At 44.7% G+C, this 21,964-nt stretch overlaps 1 protein-coding gene across 2 annotated transcripts; it reads left to right on the top strand.

Moving 5' to 3' along the window:
* Window positions 1-38: 38 nt before the first annotated feature.
* On the top strand, window positions 39-13,443 carry Abhd13 (abhydrolase domain containing 13). Of its 2 annotated transcripts, none has more exons than XM_085680616.2 (2): window positions 39-175; window positions 10,800-13,443. In XM_085680616.2, the coding sequence occupies exon 2, from the start codon at window positions 10,820-10,822 to the stop codon at window positions 11,831-11,833; it is 1,014 nt and encodes a 337-aa protein (XP_085536742.1). In that variant the 5' UTR covers window positions 39-175; window positions 10,800-10,819; the 3' UTR covers window positions 11,834-13,443. The 2 variants fall into 2 exon arrangements, with proteins under 2 accessions (XP_085536742.1, XP_048312120.2); XM_048456163.3 differs by lacking the exon at window positions 39-175 and adding an exon at window positions 800-1,032.
* Window positions 13,444-21,964: the final 8,521 nt, after the last annotated feature.

Raw genomic sequence — 21,964 nt, 5'->3', positions numbered from 1 at the left:
AATCTCTCGAGTCCACGGCACTAAATCAACCAGCGCATATGCTGCTGGGAAATGTAGTTTCCCGGGAGAATAACAGACACCAACAACAGTTCAGGGCTAGTCCAAAGTGGACAGGTCAATTTCCTGTTTAGTTCATCCTGATCTCCCGCCTGTTCCCGGTGATGTAGAGCCACAGGTAGGAGGCCCCACTTGCTGGTCCAGGGAAACAGCTCTTGTGCCTGATTCCACCGCTCCTGGGCTCCAACGTCAGACACAGGCAGAACTCAGCCTGACGAGGAAAACTGGAAATCGACTCAGAGCCCTGACAATGATGTATTGTTTTAGCCACCCGGTTCATGGAAAAAAACAAATTTGATTTCTTTTGTTTTCACCCATAGAATAAAAAAGAGAGAGAGAGAGAGAGAGAAAGAGAGAGAGAGAGAGAGAGAGAGAGAGAAGGACAGGGGCTCTTCTGGGTATGGTGTAAAAGTAAGTGTAGTGTAGATAAAAGGGAGGGCCTAACCAGAGGCAGAGACGTCTGGGAGAGTTCGAAGAGACTGTAAGAGTAAGACGTCATCTGCCTTGACAGGTTCGCCTCAGTGACGGTAAAAAAAAAAAATTAAAAATGAAGTAAAATAAACAAACAAACAAAAAAAACAGGGCAGCGTTTGGCCTCTGGAATTCGAGTCCTGGCTCCCTGCAGCGGGTGCAGACGGCACGAACTGCAAACGTAGAGTCGTTATCTTGCCCCGAACAGGCCACCGTAGCGCGAGGGCAGAGCCTGGCGCCCGGCGCATGCCCAGAAGCACAGCCCGGCTTCCGACTCCGGGGAGGAAGCCGGAGAGCAGGTTATGTGGGGGGCCGGCGGGGGCATTTGCCAGCGACCCCGAGCGCGAGCCGGAAGTGCGGGAGCCCCGGGCTAGACCGTGGCGACGGCGGCCCTTAGGCGGGAGGAGGATGATGAGGAGCGGCGGGGGCGGCGCGGGGCCTCGCTGCTGCGCGGATCCGGGTTCCGAGCCCGCGGCCGACTGCGCAGTCCGCCCGCGAGCCTGAGTGAGTGCGGCGGGGACGGGCGGGCGGACGGGATGGCGGGCGGCCTCCCCGACCTTCGCACCCCGGCTCCTCGGAGCCCGAGTCCGTGTCGCCCTCGGTCCCGTCCCCTCCTTCCGGAGCAGTCGGTCACCAAAAGCCCCGGTTTGGGATTTTCTGTAACAGGTGCAGACCTGCGAACCCCGCGGCTGCAAGCCACGGGGCCTTCAGATCAAGAGTTTCTGCACGTTTGAAGTCACTTGGCCAGGGCTAGACTTGTGCCACCGTCAGTGTGAAGCTAGAAGGCGTCAGGGAGTGTGCTTGTCTGAGCTGTCAACCTTAAATTGACCCCCTTTATCTGTTTTGCACTTTTTACTAGGCAGAGTGGCCCACTGGCTTAAAGTTTGACGTTTGGTTTTGGAGGGTTTTGTTGTTGGTTTGTTTGTCGATCCACCTTGTCTTCTGGCTTGAGTTAGTACTTGCGTGTATGTGTGCGCGCGTGTGTTTGTGTTTAGACGTGTTCTTTTCTAAAGCACTGTTCTGTCTCCCTGAGAATTAGTGACGGTCCGTGTAGAGTTAATGCCTGAGACTCACCCAGCTGAGCTGTGACTGAGTTGGACTTATTCGCAGCACACCTTGGGTCTCGCTGTGCATTGAAAGTGTTCAGTGGAGTAACATAAGGTCACTGCCACCCAGGAACTCTCAGCCTGTGTCAGCAGGCTCGTCACCACATGGGTAAATACCGGCACCTAAGTTGGCACAGACTACAGCGTGGAACTGGTGGCAGGAAGGAGGAAGGTCCAAGGGAAGTGTTCTGGAGGCTCTGTAATCTGAGCTGGATTCTCACAGAAAAATGAAGCCTTACCCCAATAACTTCACCACATGCAAATGTCTAACGACCAGTGAGTCATTGCTGTGACTTAGCTGGGATTCGACATGTTTACTGAGACTTCCTTGGCTATGGCTTGTAATAAAACGCTTGAGTGGCAGCGCTTATCACCGCGTCTTAGCCGCATTTCAAGTAAATGCTTCACCCGGCCGTTGTATATTAGGAAATAGTCAAAAAGACCAAGCAAGTTGAAGACAGGCTGAGCCTACAGGTAGTGCTTGGCTTGCTGCCTTTCCCCAGAACACTGGTGGCAGCTTATCTTCTGAATGATTTCCTGGTCAGACTCTGCTGGACCGACTGCGGTGCATAGTGCAGAAACCCAGGCGCTATTGGGCTCTGCTACCTCAGGGAGATTGTTTATGTTCTCTGGTTTGTTCGTCCAGTGAGCTCCAGATACCTTTCTAATGGCTGTTGCTCTGCCTCAGGAAATCCTCAGGCCCTTAAACACCCACTTTCGAATAGATCTAGGACAAGCCCTGGTTCTTGTAATTATGATGTTTGGCAAGTGGCAAAGCTTCCGAACACCTTATACATTTTATGCCACTGAGTCTCATAAGTCTTAGATCCCAAAGCAGTGCATCCTGCTAAGTTTGTTTGTTTGGGGTGCAGGTTTTCCACAGTTTGGAGTGACCCCAGGAGCCTAGAGCCTAGGTACTTCTAGGAAGCCTGCTTCATATAAGAAAATAAATGTCAGCTTAATACCTAAAATTTGGCCTGTTTACAATAGCTTGCCATTCTACAATGTATCGTCAGTGTTTACATTTCAGGCTTGAGAGTTTCTTTTTGTTGTTTACCATTTTCTTACTTGCAGATAAAATCTCAGAACAAATTGTTACTGGCTTTCATGGTGACAATAATGTATCATCCAAGTTTTTTTCTAAGATGACTGCTTTTGCTCATCCTTGGTGTTTTCCAGGGGAAAAGCACAAAGATGATTCTAAATTCCTACCTGGTGTAATGTGGAAGTGTCTGCTTCAGGTTTGAATGCTCTCTGGACCCGACAGTCCGTCCAGCGTCTGTGTAGGCAGATCTGCTCATCTGTCCCCTAGGACTATTAGAACACACTTTCTCATTATGATGGCATGTGGGCAGCCATCAGGGACACAGCTAGCTCGTGCCGTGGTGTCTTCAGCACACCGAGAGTAGCTATTTGTGTTTGCGTGTCAGCTGTGCAGCTGGCACAGTGTCAGAACTTCCCAGCGCTTACCAGCAGACGAGAAACGTTGATACGAGAATGGAGTTCTGTGTTCCTTGAAAGGTGACTGGGATCTGTGAATTCCCCCGGAGTACTAATGAACATCTTGAGGTTGTTCCCTGGTGATGCGGTTATCAGCAGGGACCTGTGCTCACCGCTCTTAATGGTTTACAGCCAGCTAAACATTGTGATTCACAGAGGTGGTTTTCAAAGATCTCTTGATGTCGGTAGCATCAGTTAACAAGTATAAACTACACTCTTTTCCACTTTAAAATAATTAGAGTAAGTAGAGAAAGATTATATCTGTGAGGTACTTACGACCTTTATTAAAAAATATACTTGTCCGTGATAAAGAAATAGATTTGACCAGTCTAATTTATTACCACAGTGACAATTAAAACACTTTTACTCCTATAGCTGCATTTCAATTATTCTTACACTTGTTACTCTTTCAGGTGTGATGTTAGGGGTGAAGAACCTATTGCATGAAGGATTTAAATAGTATGCTGCTCCGAATTTCAGGACTCATGGGGAAGGCCATAGAGTGACTTGTCTTAAAGAGTGGCGCTCAGACTTTGATTTCAGGACCGTGCTATTTTTTAAAAATTGGTTTTTATTTTTTAACATACATGCACTCTCGTGTTTGTATGTGTGTGTACATGTACACCTAAAGCAAGTGCCCTCACAGTTCAGAGGAGAGTGTTGGATCTCCTGAGCTGTGGAGAGGTGTTCAGGTGTCCAGCCTGGGCTCCAAGAGCTGAACTCTGGTTCTCTCTAAGAGTAGTATTTCCTCTTAACCACAGAACCATCTCTCCAACCTTCAGGACCTCTTACAAATTTTGAGAAATTATTGAGGACTCAAGAAGTTTGGGTTGTATAGTATTTTATTGTGTTATAAATTAAAAGTGAGAGTTTGTGAATTAGTAATAAATCCATGACAAAATAGCAAGCGACATTTCTTGTAAACCTCCTGTACTTGCAGAAGTAGGACTATGGTACTGATTAACATTTTCAACTTCACTTTAGTATCTGCTTAGTGAGACTTCTGCATCCGAGCTCCTGTAGGTAAAGCATGCATAAGATGACACACACATGGCTGTGACTGTAGGTGAAGGAATAAAGTGTTTGCTGCTGCTGCTGCTGCTGCTGCTGCTGCTACACATTTAGGGGCAGTTTACTTAAAGGTAACTTACACTGTAGTGTTGGGAACCTGTGAAGGAAGTCTTGATGCTCAGGCAGTGAGGCCCACTGTATCTGTCTTAGGTCTGAAATGAGTGTGTCACATTACCCTCCTGACAACCTAAACTCCTGCATAGTGTCTGACCACTTAGAGTGTGTTCACTGAATTCAGCATTTCCTGCAGATGGTAACACATCTAATCACTTGCCAGAAATCACCCTTGCTAGTATCACCACCACGCAGAGTTGTCAAGTATTAGAAATTTGAACTTCATTCATTTCCCCCAAAAAAGGCCTTGTAAACACATATGTCTGCATAAATGTAATACTGACCTTGGTTTGTAAGTTGCCTATTAAAGCAAAACTGTCACTATGAGACAGCAACCAGTGTAACCTGCACTTCATGTGCGCTTCTGATACCATGCATCCCATGCAAGCTTTAAAGGTATTAGCATACAGGCGTCAGTTTTTACTGCATCTTTAGTACTGTCACATGACTCCTGCCTTTCCCCTTCCTCACCAAGCTCATGGTTGGGACGGGAGGGAAGTCTTGCCTGTTTGCTCTGCACATAGGCTCTTGCTCAGGCACGAGTCTCGACCATTGTTGCATATGCACAGCAGATGTCAAACACTGGAAAGGTGGGCAGCACCATGGTGTCGCTGTGATGTCAGACACTGGAAAGGTGGGCAGCACCATGGTGTTGCTGTGAAGACAGTGCTGATCTGTGGGCCCTGCACAGGCTCTGGAGCAGCTCCAGATGTCTGCCATCTTTCGAGAACTTGGAGCATAAAACCATGCATCTCAGCTGGGGCCTCAGCTCACAGCTCCTAGCTGCTCTAATTTTCTCTGCTGTCCTTGCCAAGTATGTATTTAGATTATTTTGAATCCTTGGTGTTTCCATGAATAATTGTGCTAAGTGATTAAAAATAAGTGGCACAGACAGCTGCTTAATGGAGAGAAAGAATTCTAGCTCTGCAAATGTGCTCTGTCCTGCTCTTAAAAGATGCTCGAGTTTTCCCTTTGTGATGACAGGCCCTGAAGGTTGACGCCTGCTTTGCTGTGTTATGGATGACTGTGATCTTTGGTTTCTTTAGTTTCCTCTGTAACTGCACGAACTTGTGTGAGGCAGGTACAGTCATGAGTGTGTCTGCCATGTGAGCAGCTCAAGGCTGTTTAAGAGGACTCAGCAGGTCACGGGCCACACAACATCAAAACTGGTGTATTGATCATATTCAAAAGTGCAGAATTTAAGCAGCAGGGGTCAGAGTCGCATCTTTGTCTGTGACATTGCCCTCGAACATTAAGTGGTGTAGCATAGTAAGATGTCTTAGCGCTGCTTAATGAGCTCGCATAGAGACAAAGCTGGGAGGCCAGCTGTTAAGGGCGAGTATTCTGATGGCTTTGACAGCGCCCCTGGGGCCTCCAGCAGTATTCTAGGGGCAGTGTAACTTTGATTCTGAACTCCATTTTTCAAACACTAGTTTATAAGGTGGTTAAATGTTCTGTCTCATATTTTATGTGCATGTGTGATCAGGTGGTTGTGAGCTGCCGTGTGGGTGTTGGGAATTGAATGAGCAGTAAGCACTCTTAACCCTGGAACCATCTCTCCAGCCCGGCTGAGGAGGTTAGGTGAGCATGACCAGTGTGCTCAGTACTTTTGAGTAGTTTTTCATCTCAGCCTCCAATTGGTTGGTGTCACATAGGAGTTAGTTTTCCTTGTGCCTCACTGAGGCCCTGTAAAGAAGAGGCAGAAATTGCATGGCAGTGGCCGAAGCCTGATGGCGGGCAGGCTACAGCACCTTTACATGGCACTCGCCAGGAAGCAAAGACTTCTTGTGCCAGAAGTGGAGCTGGGCTATAACTCTCAGGTCTGAAGGCCACACCTCTCCTAAAACAGTGCCATGAGCTGGGGGTAAGTGCTGATCCTGCACATTTAAATCCTAGCTGCGTGTATCAACCAGAGATGTAGACAGGAAACATCAGAGCACTAGAGAAGTGAAGAGATGTAATTGGGATGCAGGAGCTCGCCAAGTGAGTACCATACTTATAAAGTGCATCTTGGTTGCAATTCTGACACAGTCTAAGATGTAACTTCACATTTGTGTCTCGGGAGCAGCTCTCTTACAGGAGAACAAGTCTGTCCACCCTGACTTTGCCTGCTAACAGATCCTTGTGTTCTGTTCCTGAGACGTGCTTACTAGCAGCAGTGTGCTGCCCCAGAGCATGCGGCTCAGAAAGCATTTCTCATTCATACATAAGTCAGGCAGGTTTATTCTGTCGTGCATGGTTGGTGACATTGATACTATAATGCGTAATTCTTGCACACTGTAAGACCCCGCACTTTTCTGTGGATACCCACACCCGATCCAGGCGCGCGCCTTCCCGAACTCGGGCCCACGAGAATGAACGACTGTCCTGAGGGTTTAAAGAGACACACACAAAAAAGAGACCTTGCTCATTTACCAAGAGTAAATGGCAACTTTATTAAACTCAAGTCGGGTATTTATAGAAGTGGGCAAGCGGGATCAGAAGGGCAAGGCCTCCTCCCAACAGAAGCAGGAAGGAGAATAAAGGCCCCCGTGCCTCAGGCAGAATCAGCTGGGGGAGGCCAGGCGTGTGGAGCCCACTGCTAGAATCTTGAATACAGGTGGAATCACCATAACAAAGAGAACCAGGTACTTGCTAAGTTATCCCCTCAAGCCAGTGCTAGTGCAGAATCTCCAGGGAGCCGGAGGTCACACGGCCCTGCCCTGTGAATCGCCAGGAGAAGGGAAAAAGACCTTGGTACCTACAGCACACCATACTTTTTTGAGTATAGTTAACATAAGGAGTTAGTAGAGAAGGGTGTGTGTTTAGCTTGGGGAAGTTTGAGCTGTCAGTGAGGCATCAGGAGTTAGAGAACAGAGAGATGGGAATGTAGGTGAAGAACAGACATGCCAACAAGGACTAATTCATACAAGTATGTGCCGAGAGCTTTGAGAATGAAATCACTAAGGGAAAACAGTGCTTGCTTCCATTCCTGCAGAACAGTTTTCTTGAGAAAAATTATTGTTAAAAGGCAGAGACGTTCACTGTGCTCCTTGCTTTGTGTGTGTACAGGGCAATGCATAGTGGCAGAGTATGATTGATAGAGAAAATCCCCCCCCTTAGTGTCCTAACTTCCTAGTAGCCCATGCTTCCTGAAACTCCATGTCTTCTGAGGATTACTGGGGACAGCCAATTCTGAACTGTCCCAGCAGTGAGCAGACACTGGACAGAGCCTGCTGAGGAGTCCACTGGAGAGGAGAGGGTCTGATGGTGATGGAGTTGTTGGCAGTGGTGGCCACGGTCAGGTGGAGATGCTGGCCAGTGAGCTTTTTCTCATGTCATTCTTAGGAGTTTCCTGGCAGTGGGTAAGCCCGTATTGAGGGTTTTCAGAAACATCTGTGTAATGTCATCAAGTCATGTCTGATAACATGGTAAGGACAGGATTGAGAATCATGAAATCAGATATTAGACACAGGCTGAAACCATACAGCAATGATACGGAAGAATGGTGTGGAAGAGATTAATACTAGTGAATCTATATTCTTTGTAAACTGGTCTGCTTCTTACTGCACAACCCATCTATTGGGAAAAATCTCAACTTTGAGTAAACCCATTACTTCTGGTTGGGATGCTAAGATGTCAGTATAAAATGCATTCTGGCATGCAAAATCATTTGACAAATATTTATTCTTTTCTGTTGATAACTCATAAATATTTTGCCATATGGTACATACTTTGAGGTACAGTTGATTACCTGAGCCATGGTACATGACCAAGTCTTGGAGTTAGCTGGACATTCAGACTCGGAAGACCTAAGTGTTGCACAAGGCACCAGCCAAGCTCTGCATTGTTCAGTGGCGACTTCGCGAGAGCTATGCTGGCATCAAGTATATCTTTCCCATTGGTAGCTCAGGTATGGTGGGAAGATAGCACATGAGGGGGAGTAGGTCCCACACAGTACAGCTGTTCCCTGCTTCTCACAACCCTGTCTTGTTAACAGTCCATGGGCGTAGACTCCAACACCCAGCAGAGGACATACTGTTCCATATGGCACCCCGCTCAGAGGCGCCCTCACTGAAACTTGCCTGTAGCCCTTCACTGTTCTCAGCCATGATGGAGCTCACCAACAGCTCGCAGTGCCACACAGAAGCTCAACTGTCCAGGGAAATAGGCCTGAAGGCTAAATGCTGGTTGCTTTTTATATGCCGAAGGAGGAGCTCTTATGAACCCTTTATCTGGTTAGCAGACTAGAAACAGAGCCCTCATCCGTGCTGGTCATAGCTCTGTGCCGCTGACTCCTTTTCTTTGTCAGAGCATCTGGCCTGTATGTAGTTGATAGTGCATCTCGGTGGATAGCTCAGGGCGACTGCTTTTCTGACTGTTCGACTGAATTAGCAGACTGAAGGTCCTTCTTGAAATTACATTCGCATGTTGCCATTCCCCTTAGAGTATCTTTGAGGTGGATGGTGGAATGAGGCAAACAGACTGGGTTATGTGGTTTCTTTCTGAACCATAGTCTGTCAGTATGAAGGAAACATACATGTTTATTAATCTATTCTAAAAACTCAGGTTCAATTGGTATTCTTCAAAATGAACTCAATTATTCCTGCATTGTCATGGAATCACTCATTGTAAGTTATGTTTATTATTTTTTGTTGTCAAAATTTTATTGTCCTTTAAGGTGGCTTTGAGGATCTTTTTTTTGAAACTCCAAAGTTTATTACTTATTGCTAATCATTTACACATTCAGACAAATGGCTTAAGTACCCTCTGCTCAGAATATCCTGTTTTAGCAAGCTGATCATTTTCTTAGACATTTCGGTTCTGAATGCATAGCTTTGAGGGATACAGAATTTAGACAAGAAGAGGGGCTGGGGCTGTAGTAATGAGAATTATAGCTGTAGAGTAGTCTAAGCAGACCTAAATGTGGGTTTGAATTCCGAATGTGCTTCCTCTGTGTATGTTGGGCTTTCTAGTTCTCCTTACACGTTTTTCTTTTGTCTTTTATTTGAAAACTAAGTTACTTATCCAATTGCAGACACACTTTCCATAGCCACGGGTTTCTAGTGCGGTTTCAGCTTGCTTTTTCCTATTGAGTTAGAGTGGAGTTAGATGATAGAGTGGGAGCTGTTGAACAGAGGCGTAAGGGCAGTGTGGTTTCCATGTGATTTTGTCTAGGGAGTCACTGTGAGGAGCCTTGAGTTCCTTATTGTTGGCCACTCATCATTGACAGCTCTGTCAGATAACTAAGTGGGCTATGAAAAGAGCAATAAGGATTTTGACTTGCTTCTTAAATGATATCTTACCATATTTTGCAATGCTCCAATGTGTATGCAGGCTCAATGAGTGTATATTATTCCAAACCTTTTAAATCTGTTTTTTGGTCATAATTAAAATCATTGTCATTGTTCCTGTTACTTTGCAGAGCTGGGGATGAAATCCCAGGCTTGACACATGCTAGCAGATGTTCTCTTATTGACCTATATATGCTGCCTCCACGGCCGTTGTATTTTATGTCAAGTTGGAGCCACTTTCTTTCAGTTTTCCTTAATCCAATTAAAAAATAAGTTCAAGCTTTACATGGGAAGCTTGCATGCCATGCGCCGTCAGGGTCTGCTGCCCCAAGCGATAAAGTAGCTCTGTGTGAACTGTTGACAGGCAACAGGGAGCATGCGGTAAGCAAGCAGCGACTGCAGTGGTCTGTTGAGTGTGTCTTGACTGCATCCTACCGTTGTGCTTTAGCCACATTTAATACCTGCAGTGCTTGGGTATTTTTTTCTTTAAGTTGTGTTTTTATTTGACCTTCAGTGTTTCTTTTCCTATAACAAAACAACAATGGTGTTGTTTACTTCAGAAATTAAAGATAAAAGGGTTATGCTATTATTTATGTTCAACGTGATTGCTTTTAATAAAAATCCAAGCAAGAAGATGTGGGGGCTGGGGGCATGATTTCAATTGCCTAGCATGCTGGAACCCCTGGTTTAGCTTCCAGCATCATATAAAACTGAACATAATGGTGTAACGCTGTAATCCTAGCACTGGAGATGCGGAGGCAGGAGGATCAGAAGTTGCTCAAAGTTGTCTGTATATAGAATTGACTGTTTATAGAATCTTTAAGGAAAAAAAGCTGAGTGTAGCAACAGATGAAGCAATAGTAAAAGAAACTCCTTTATGAAATAACTGACTCTTGACCAATGTATAAGGGTTGAAAGAAGTGAGGGAAAGAGGGGCTCTAAGAAGCGTGCTGCCTCATGAATTATTGTAGAGCTAGAACTGCAGCCAGACCCACGTCTCCATCTCCTTGTGGACAAAAATGGAAATGGTCTTAAAATTTTGTTTTAAGCGCCTTTTCACGGTGTGACTGCGGGCTGGGAAGACAGAGTGTAGAGCTAGTAAGGAATTGTGAGGACAGAGTCCTAGAGTACTGAGCACTTTTCATGGTAGGTCTTACCTCTGAAGTCAGGGTGCTGCTGAGTCACTGGTTCTCTCTGTGTCTCCTAGGATACCTACGTGGAGCTACCATGGAAAAATCCTGGATGCTGTGGAACTTTATTGAAAGATGGCTCCTAGCCTTGGCATCCTGGTCTTGGGCTCTCTGCCGCATCTCGCTTTTGCCTTTGATAGTGACTTTTCATCTGTACGGAGGCATTGTCTTACTTCTGCTGATATTCGTGTCCATCGCAGGGATCCTGTATAAGTTCCAGGATGTCTTGCTCTACTTTCCAGAACAGCCGTCCTCTTCCCGCCTCTATGTTCCCATGCCCACGGGGATTCCACATGAGAATATTTTCATCAGAACCAAAGATGGAGTGCGCCTGAATCTGATCTTGGTGAGATACACTGGAGACAATTCCCCCTACTCCCCAACTATAATTTATTTTCACGGGAATGCGGGCAACATAGGCCACAGATTACCAAACGCACTGCTTATGCTGGTGAACCTCAAAGTGAATCTCGTGCTGGTTGACTATCGGGGGTATGGGAAAAGCGAAGGAGAAGCCAGTGAAGAAGGACTGTATTTGGATTCTGAAGCTGTGCTAGACTATGTGATGACTAGACCTGACCTCGATAAAACAAAGGTTTTCCTTTTTGGCCGCTCCCTAGGAGGAGCGGTGGCCATTCACTTGGCTTCCGAGAATTCTCACAGGATTTCAGCCATCATGGTGGAGAACACATTCCTAAGCATCCCACACATGGCCAGCACACTATTTTCCTTCTTCCCAATGCGGTATCTTCCTCTATGGTGCTATAAAAATAAGTTTCTGTCCTACAGGAAGATCTCCCAGTGCAGGATGCCTTCTCTCTTCATCTCTGGCCTCTCTGACCAGTTGATTCCGCCCGTGATGATGAAGCAGCTCTACGAGCTGTCCCCGTCCCGGACTAAGAGACTGGCCATTTTCCCAGACGGGACGCACAACGACACGTGGCAGTGCCAGGGCTACTTCACTGCGCTCGAGCAGTTCATCAAGGAAGTGGTCAAGAGTCCTTCTCCTGAGGGAATGACGAAAACATCATCCAACGTCACCATCATCTAATGCCACCCTCTCGATGGATGCCTTGGGTTTCGGTTTGTGTAGAGTGACGTCCACTCTGGGTGTGTGTTCACGGGGTCTGCACAGCGACTGAGCGTTGACGGGCCTCAGCACTCCGTCCTATAACTCTCCGTATTTTCAGAACTGTTCTTGAGATCTTTCATTGTCCCACCAGAACTTCTAGCCTGGTTAACACCCTTGTCTTTAGTTTAAGATGCTGGTGTGCTAGAGCTCATCCAAAAGTTTCCTGTTGGTAAAGTGGTAAACTCTATGTTGTAATCAGATGGAGACGCAAACAAGAAACCTTCAGATGTCATTCCTTTAGTAAATATTGGGACAATCACGGTAAGCAAGCCTAGTGCTACTGCGTTGTCACCTTAAACATTAAGATGAAGTGCATGGTGGTGTTTTATTCTTGACTTATGCAATGCGATATTTTTAATGTAAATAACTCTGGTCACATGCCAATGTATATGGTTTCCTGGGTTATATCTATTTTTATGTAAACTCTATTTTGTTTGTGGTGAGGAATGAGTGTGAGGCCTGTGAGCAGATTCTCTGCTCTGCTGCTGAGATCCGGCTTTTTCCTAATAATAAACAGGACCATTTTCCAATGTAGATGTACTGTGTTTCTGTGAGGTACTGTCTGCATCATGGCTCGTGGCTAGGAAGTTAGCATTGTACTGTAGCTTTCTTTGCACATTGAACTTTGTAACATTCGTGATTTTAGTTAAACAGAATTTTAGCCTCTGCCAGTTTATGAATCTCCAGCTAAAACAGTAACAGCCGCAGCAAGGGCTAGAACTAGCCAATAGTTGAGGTAGATTGTCTCAACCAGTGTGTGCACACAGCCTTATGCAATGTCCATCTGACTGAAGTCGCAGTACCTGGGATGTGTCTGTCCTGATAGAGACAAGCATCATTTATGTACTTTGTGCAAGTAAATTACATCATGAAAGAAAACCGCAAAAGCAAATAACCAAGTATGACTTAATATTTCAGTTGTGTGTAACGGGGCTCTATAGAAAGTGACAGTTGTAGACAGTCTGTCCGTGCTCCAGCTGGGTCTGAAAGGTCCCAAAGCTTTGGCCAGCCTGTCACACAGGTAGCGTTAAGGAGTTGAGGGCAGGAGGTTGTGCTTGACAAAGTAGCAAGCCTCTGAAGCCTGTGAACGTGTGCTAGCATGCAGCCATGACGTCAGACCTGCCAAGCCCTTCCCCGCAGTCCTCACTATCACCAGATAGATGCGCTTGAGCCCTGCGCATTAGGTCAGCGCGCCTACACGACTGCAGATCACTTAGCTATATTTATTGACCTTCCACAAGCAGCTAGAGCAGAGTAATAATCAGTCAATAATCTTGACCTTAATTTAAAACTTTCCATGAACATAGGGCTAGAAATACTTTTGCCAAGTAGCATTCTTAGCCTTCATTCTATGCCAATGTTTAGAAAATAATAATGTATAGCGAGTATAATTTCTAAAGAATAATGATTTTCTATAAATTATTAATTGTAAAGAGTCTTGTTTTTTAAAGAGTTGGTACTCATCATGGAGGGTGTATTTTGTATGTGTAAATTCACTACACAATTAAAGGCTGCTTTTCATCCTGTCAGTCTTTGCTGTGTAGAACAACTGTCCCGAATGTTCATCTGCTGGAAGGACCGAAAAAGTAACAGGCGGAATGTACTTTCTGCAGAAATGAACTCTCATGCATACTTGGTCACTTCTGACGCTTACAGAGTGCTGCATCTGTGGTCACTTGGTCTGGAGGGGTGAGTGACCAGCCAGCTTGGGTTGTACATGTTCTCCAGATGAAATAGGACAGCAACCCCTTCCCCTTCCCGGCTGTTTTCCCTGCTGCTCCTTCTGTTCAGATTCGCGGGCTGGGACTTGAGGGCTGGAAGAACACTCTACCACACCTACCACCTTTGCCCTCTTCAAGGAACCGTCTCTTAGGCAGCAAAGACAGAGCTGTGTTTAGAGTTGTAGGGCATCTCCTGTTACCAGCTTTGTGTGTGATGCAGTTTCTTTGATGAGTAGGGATAGAAAACAAAGTCATACATTCAGGGGCCGTGACACGCCCCGGCATCAGCTTTAATACTTTCTCACTTGGTCTCAGTGAAACATGACTACACCTCAATCAGTCATCTTTAGGGGGAATGGTCATGGTCTGTCGATTTCTAGCACATTGTTCAATAGCAGTGAGAGAAATGGATAATCTTAAATTATTCAGCTACTATGAATTTGTAAACACTAAAATTATCCTAAACCTGTCAAGATCGGTTTACTTGGAAAAAAATCTAAAATTCCTTGTTTTCAAGAATAATAGAGAAAACCAGATTTTTTTTAAAAAAAAAAAGAGGATCGTACAGAGAATACGGCAAACAAGGAAGAAAGTATTTGTTACAGACAAAAGGTGTCAATAGACTAGAAACCACTTGACAGCAGTTGGTGACTCCACTCTTAAACAGAGAGGTGGGGATACTTAATTGCTGAGATGAATAGCAGAGAATTGCAGAATCCCGTTTTCAGTCAACGTCCTAGTACAACATGGCCCTGTGTTTCACAACATTTATTTGACCATGATGACACCCATTAAATGTTGCAGTAAAATGAGTCGGTCACACAACAGCTTAAATCACAGGTGGGCTGGAAACACTTGAAATGAGACAGGTCATGGCACTGTTGACATCATAGGTGATGGCATGTGTGTAGCTGAGGGTTCGTGCCTGCTGTGCTTGCCCTCCCGTTCAATTTGGCTTGGGTGGGAATAGGTCAGGTAGAGATGATTAAATAATATGTAAACTACCGTGGAAGCCGATCTTATTAGTGGTTTGTATTAGCGTGCCTTTCTTCCTGAGGATCAGGAGTCAGTAAGGTGATCCACTGAAGGAAGTCACCATTTCATCTAGGCCAGTGGTTCCCAACCGTGGGTCACAAACCCTTTGGATCAAATGACGCTTTCACAGGGGTCGCCTAAAGCCATCCGAAGACACTGATAATTACATTATGGTTCATAACAGTAGCAAATTACAGTTATGAAGTAACCACAAAAATAATGTTATAGTTGAGGATCACCACAACATGAGGGACTGTGCTAAAGGGTCACAGCATTAGGAAGGTTGAGAACCACGAATCGAGGCCATCGTTGCCATATTTGAGTCCTTTGGTCATCCCCTGGGCCTTTTTTCCATCATGTTTGATAATTATCTATTTTTTAAAAACTGAAAGGAAAAGAATTAGTCATAAGTACCTCCTTTGGATGTTGACTTGAGCTTAGGTGTCTTCATGTGACTCAGGTAGATTAGAGTTGGCAGTGGAGCACTTGTTCAGCTGGCTGGCTAGAAAATGCAGAGCCCTTGGTGTTCTCAGTGCGCATGCACCTCCTCTCCCCAGTCAACGCTGGCCAAGGGCACAGATATACCTCCGTTTATATTTTGTAGTATGAAAGTGTAGATTAAAGACAGGACTGTATAACCCATACTTTTTGACATAAAGTGCAATATATACGTATATCACGGGTGTGTGTGCAGCATAATTTATACAGAGTTTCTGTCAGTACAGTGTATGCTGAAGTTTCAGCTTCCACAGTGAGGTGCATTCAGTATGAAGTAAGTTAGTTCAGTTTCATAATCTGAGCCATAATTCTTGTTATTGCCATATTTCCTTTGAAATAGTAATAAAGTTTTATAGCTCAAATTTGAATGTCCTCATACCTGGGCACTAACCATGGCAAGGAAAGTGAGTTTTATTTTTAATTTGGTTTTGTTTTTTACATTTCTTTTAAGGTATACTTTTTATTTTTCTGTACTGACATGCAATAAATTGATACATGAACAATTTGATTAATGTTAGATAGTTTGTATTCAGTCTTTTTAAAAATTCTATTCATGTATTGTAGGACATTAAAGTAACTAATTGTTCAATAAAACTGTTTCACTGAAAGCAATGAATCTTACTCTAATGGTGTGGAAGAACATGCTTGCATTTCCTTTTCCCGAGAACATGACAGTCATCCTGTGTGCACATAATTTAGGCTGTATCAGCAATATTTCCTACATATGAACTACTGTTGAGTGCCTAAGCCCCAGACATCTCTTCGGTCTCATGGATGCTGTCAACTGTTTGCCATTGTCTCCTTGTCTTCAGATTTCATAAAGTACCTTCTTAAGAAGTCTTCATGGTTTCTTTTCCTCCCATTTGTGTTTAGTTATGACTCCAGCTGATTAAAGTCTTAGAGTTGGTCTTTATGGGTCTGTAACTTGCTTTCCCTGAAAAGACACTTCTGTATTGAGTAGTGCCCACCCAAGGAGGATGACTGGAAGTGTGTGGCTTGCCTTAAAGCATCTGGAAGAAGCCTTCTGGTCAGTCTCTGTTGCAGACTGTCTGCTGCAGAGGATGTGCTGGGAAGCAGGCACTCGGGTGCTCTAAGACCCCCAGCCGGGGTTCAAACCGCAGATGACTTCAACTCTTCCTTAACTTCCCGCAACGTTCTAGAAAGTAACGAAGTTTGACCTGGTAGAACTGATTTACTGAAGGATGGGCATGGAGGAGGTGCAAGGCCTGGGAGTTAATGGGTTTGTGACACTAAGTCACCAAGTCTCCATCTCTAATTTCTGTAACAGGTGAGTAATGTGGCCGAAGGATGCCCTTCCCCCACCTCTCAGTCTGATTCTAGAATACATTTTCTAATTTTACTCAGTGAACGAGCTTGAAAAATGATTTCCATCTTGAAATAGATTAGAATTGCTGCAATTGGAATCCAAGGTAGACTCACTGGGGATCACTCCCGAGGAATTGCCAAGAACTGGAACTTAGAAGTGTATGACAAACTGTATGTACTTGTAAATAGTTACATGTTTGTGGTCTTGCAGAGGCTCAGCACACTTGGTTCACCTCATTCTCTCCTAAGCCTCTCAGCTGGAGGACTGGCTGGGAAGTGCTAAGGCTGGAAATCAACTTGCTGTTTCCTGCTCCTCACAGTGCTGCCGTTCCCATGCTGAAATCATGACAGTCGACAGTATTTATTGAGACCTTATGATCAGCATTTCTCTCCATTTTTGTCATTTATAAAAAGATTTGTTTTTATTTTACATGATTGGGTATTTTACCTGCAAGTGTCTATGGGCCCTTGTATGTGTAGTGTCTTCAGAGGCCAGAAGAGGGCATCCAATCCCTCGGAACTAGAGTTAGAGATGTTTGTGAGCTGCCATGTGGATGCTGGGAGTCAAATCTGGATCCTCCAGATGAGCCACAAGTGTCCCTACCCTGTGTTTTCTCATTCGTATAACTGAAGGGTCTGCCAATCCTATCTTAACCTTGAAGGTTGCCCCCCCACACACACACAGTGGGAGTTGAGTAGCTGCCTAGCAGGTTTCTATTGCATACTCTTGTTTTCCTTTCCTCCCGCAACAGCAAGGCCTGACAGAATTGTTTTCTGTTGCATGGCGTTTAATGGAGTCCTAGACACCTTGTCCTCATGAGTTACTAAACCCGCCCCCAGGGAAGGAAACACAGAGAAACAGTTACTATAAAAACGGGTTTCATGGGGTTGAACCCAGAACCACAACTAACAGATCTAGAACTTAAATGCAAGTCTTCCGTAAATTTAAAAAATGCTTGGAATAACTCATGATTAAATTTTCAGGAAACACTGAGTAGAGGAAAAGAAAAGTGGAGTATCAAGGAAAAAGCAGCGTTTGAGGATTGGACACTGGTCACTGCGTGTCAATAAGGCAAGTGAGAGACTCACAAAGGAGGGCACACTTAGGGAAAGTTGTAGAAGGAAGAGAGCTGGTGGGCTGGACTGTCCGCCTAATAATACTGATCAACAGACCAGAAGTGCCCACCAGGATTAGACAATAGGAATTTTTTTCTTTTTTGGAGGGATTGGCGGGTAGTCATGTCCCATCTTTGATTTTTTTCCCCCACACACTGTCTCTTAAAATTATCACCATTAGTCTTAAATACAAGTAAATGTTACTGACATTTACTCATGTTTCTTGAGGTGAGTTTGGCCATAGCATTATAAAAACGAGAAGAACAAGCAACAATGCACCAGCAAATACGGGGATGGGGCTTTGCAATCTCCAGAGACAGGGCTGGCACACCCTGCATGTTGGGCTTTCCTGTGTATTGTCAACTCAGTTTCCAGTAGGTGCTGTTGGAGAGGGGCTATAGGAGGTAGGTAGTCATGGAGGAGGGCCACAGCCAGCTTGGCATGCAAGGAAAGGAGAGAGAGCTGGCTAGACGGCTCTCTGCCTTCTGCAAATTGAAAAAGGATGGCCAGCTGTCTCCAGCCTCTACAGATGAGCTGCTGGTGCCTTGGTCTCGGCTTTCCAGGCTTCCAGAATGGTGAGAAATAGAATGTTCTTTCCTTAGCCTCCAGGTTTGTGGGATTCTATTCCTGCAGCCTAAATGGAATACGTAAACAATTGGAATTACTGAGCAGACCTAGAGATAAGAACTAACTTCCCAATGAAGGCCCTGTCTGTCTCAACCCTCTGTACCATAACATTTGGATATCCAGTGACTTAGTCACTTGCGTCTTGAGTTACAGACATCAACTGTATATATATATTTGGTTCAGAAAAACCTATAAAGTTTATGAATTTGGAAACAATTTTCTTTCTTCAAATATGTAACTAGGTTTCCATAAACAATGAATGAAAAGTCCCTCATATGTGGGCAGTGCCCCCACTGCATGGATCAGCCATAGGAGATGTGAATACCTGTATCTCCCAATCACATTCTCTCCGGGGGCAAAGTTCTCAAACTCAAAGTGGTCTTTGAGTCACCATCTTGTGTCAAAGCTCATGAATGCTATAATATGCAGGTCAGAGCTAGTCAGGGTATTAGAGTTAAGATGATCATAAAGATCATAGCCTAGTGTAAATGATAATTAGTCTCATTAAAGCAGAGTCATTCAAATAAACATAAGTTTTTAAATAAATAAATCACTAGTGCTGGTTTACATAACAATTTTACTAGAATACAAGATGGGTAGTGGCTACTGCGCTCTATACTTTGAATGGAAAAGCCTAAATGAGATTCAGACTTCCTATGCCAATTTACCCATTTGCATAAATAGCATATATTATGTGTTGTATCTTCTAAGGGGAGTAGATAAAGCCATTTCTGCTGTGATAGCATCATTTTTCTCCTCTTAGTATGATTATTATTGTATCTTCAAACTTGAGAAAATAGGTCACTGGGCAACTTACTGCCTCTTGTCATGTGACAGAGACTGGAAGGGGAGACTGGAAACCTACCCAGTACTCGAGAACCCATCTACCAGGTTCATAAGAAGCTGATGTTAGCAAACAAAGTGTGCTCTACTAAAAGGCAAATGAGAGCCAGGAAATAAAATGTTGGAAGGTGAGTCTGTCATGTAGAGCTTTGTGGATTTCCCTTCCTGCTAGAGCCTCAGATCTTCTGGCTGTGTGGGGAGTTCATAGGTCCTGTCCCCTTATACTTCTTATTCTCTACAACACTTATTACTGTGTCCTCCCTTCCTTTTTTGGGGGGGGGGGGAGTGGACGGTGGGAGGAAGCATGAACTTATAGAAAAGTAGCATGTGTTAATTTCTATTTCCTTGATAAAGTGGAGAGAAACCATTCTAGGAGTGAACAGTTTGCTTCAAGAGGTCTCTGCCCATGGTTGCTCACCTTACAGCCCTGGCAAACAGCTTTAAAGTGTTCTGGGACAAGAATGACCCTAAACGCACATGCCTCTACTAGGCCTTGCCCCCTGATGGCCATTTCACCTCTGAGGTCAATGAGTTACCCTTTCGTGAGGTTGGCATCCTCACAGTCCATCACCTCTCAACAGTACCAACAAGCCTTCCACAGATGATCCTTTCTGCAAGACTCTGCAAACCACAACAAACAAAATGATAGCAGCCACTGGAAGCCAGAAGCAAGGAGCAGACTCAGCATAGGCTGTGGCCCCACTGACGCTTAACCAAGGTGACAGAGATGGAATTCTGTTATTCTCTAGCAGAGAACTCATTTGGGTTTTGGTTCAAGGAAGGAGGGTATTACTCCCTGGAATTCTTAAATATACAAGTGTAATTGTAGAATTGGACCATAGATAGAGGAAATTTTAGAGTTCTTCTATAGAAAGTTGAGACTACTTTGATGAGACTTGGTAGAAACATCCTCATGAGGGTGCTTCTGGTGGAATCAGAAGGAACTGAGTGTCTTGGAGAAAGCCTGCTTCAGATTACCCATATGGAGAGAGCTAGACCTCTGGTGATCATAGTGACAGTGTGTTGTTATATGGAGACTGCTTATTTCTTTCCCAGCCTCTCAAACCTGAAAAAACCACACAGAAACTGTGTTAATTGAATCACTGCTTGACCTATTAGCTATAGCTTATTATTGGCTATCTCTTACATCTTAATTTAACCCATCTCTATTAATCTGTGTATCACCATGAGTCTGTGGCCTGCTGGCAAAGTTTCAGCATGTCTGTCTCTGGCAGCGGCTCCATGGCTTCTCCTGACTCCATCTTCTTCCTCCCAGCCTACATACATTTATCCAACACTGTGACCCATTTAGAGGTCTTTTTCATCTGAATCTGTCTTTATTGTGTATCTGTAATTTTCTGACCAGAAGCGCTTCTCGACATGCTAAGTACTTCTTAAGAGCCTAAGCGGCAGCCTTGCTGGAGCAAACATGGCCCTGCCCGCATGCTCTGCCCAGTCCAACGTGGTGAAAGTCTGTCCATGCCCGCATGCTCTGCCCAGTCCTACATGGTGAGAGTCTGTCCACTGTCTCTGAGACTGCCAGGTGGGAGCTGTCCTCACCACCTCAACTCTGATAACAAGTTGGTACATGCTGCCACCAAGTAACTTGCAGCACACTGTCCACAAACCCCATTTAAATGCTCAGCCTCCTGAAAGACCCATAGTTTGCACTGGGAGCACAGCCCAGAAAGCTGCCGTTTCAAAGCTGTGCTGCTTTTTTTCTGCAACCATTGAATCAGGAAAACTACTCTTAAAGGAGCCATAGCATTAAGCCATGCTTAACTCTGTTTTTTGGGGGTTTTGTTGTTGTGGTGAGTTTGTGTGTGTGTGTGTGTGTGTGTGTGTGTGCCTAGAATTTCTTTCCAAACTCTCTCAGGTTTTAAGTTGATTTTAGTTGACCACGTTGGTGCCAATTTGCTTAGTTGGTAGAGCATAAGAGACTCTTAATCTCGGGGTTGTGGGTTCGATCACCACATTGGGCACCAGATGATGGTGGAAGATACAAAATAATCCCACACTAGTCCAGAATTACATATAATAAGGAGTTATTTATTTAGGGGAGACTCACAGATCACTGTCCTAGATCACAGTCCTCTGCAAGAACGAGGAACAGGAGCAGAGTCTAGCGTCTAGCATCTGGAAGCGAGAGAGCGAACACATGCTTTGCAACCACACTTATAGTATTACAGACCATGCCCAAGTGGGCTCGTCTCTTAAAGGCTATTGACCAAAGGAGCTTCCACGGCAGTGTGTGGTCCCTGTGCAGTGTCTCTCGTGCATCTCACATCTAATCAAAGGAGAAGAGAGGTAAGACCAGAACTGTTTTAGGACATCAGTGAACACACAAAGTTGAAGAACTTCTGAGCTACTCTCCATTGTTTCTCCTGTTGAATTAGAGATTAGTGAGGAGAGAAGCTGTCTTTTCCAAAGATACTATTTTTAATTATGTGTGTATCTCTGTGGGTGTATGCACATGAGACATCAGAATGCCTTAGGACTGTATACTGTGGTTGCAGGAAACTGAGCTCAGTCCATTGCAAGAGCAGCAAACACTCCTGCTCTCCCATCCCAAAGGAAATTATATAAAGGTTTCTGTCCATCTGTAAGAGTTGTTAATGTAGTGATTAATTTCAAAATACTGAAGACAGAATACTAGAAATCTTTCCACAAGTATGGCACATTTCTGTCAAATGTTTGTTTCCTATGGGAAAATGTTTTACTCCATAAAACATTTTTATGAACAACCATATTGACATACTATTGGAAGTTTGTTTTTACAATTTGAATTTTTCATAACTTGTAGGTAGTCAGGAGGCATCTGGTCACACTGCAGTGCAGTCAGAGACAGAGAGGCAGATGCACTACAGCAGGGGCATGAGGCAGC

The sequence above is a fragment of the Myodes glareolus genome, chromosome 23 (assembly GCF_982192425.1).
Source record: "Myodes glareolus chromosome 23, mMyoGla1.1, whole genome shotgun sequence".
NCBI classification, from domain to species: domain Eukaryota; kingdom Metazoa; phylum Chordata; class Mammalia; order Rodentia; family Cricetidae; genus Myodes; species Myodes glareolus.
The sequence above is the reverse complement of the archived record's forward strand: the minus strand, read 5'-3'. Positions and strand labels throughout refer to the sequence as shown.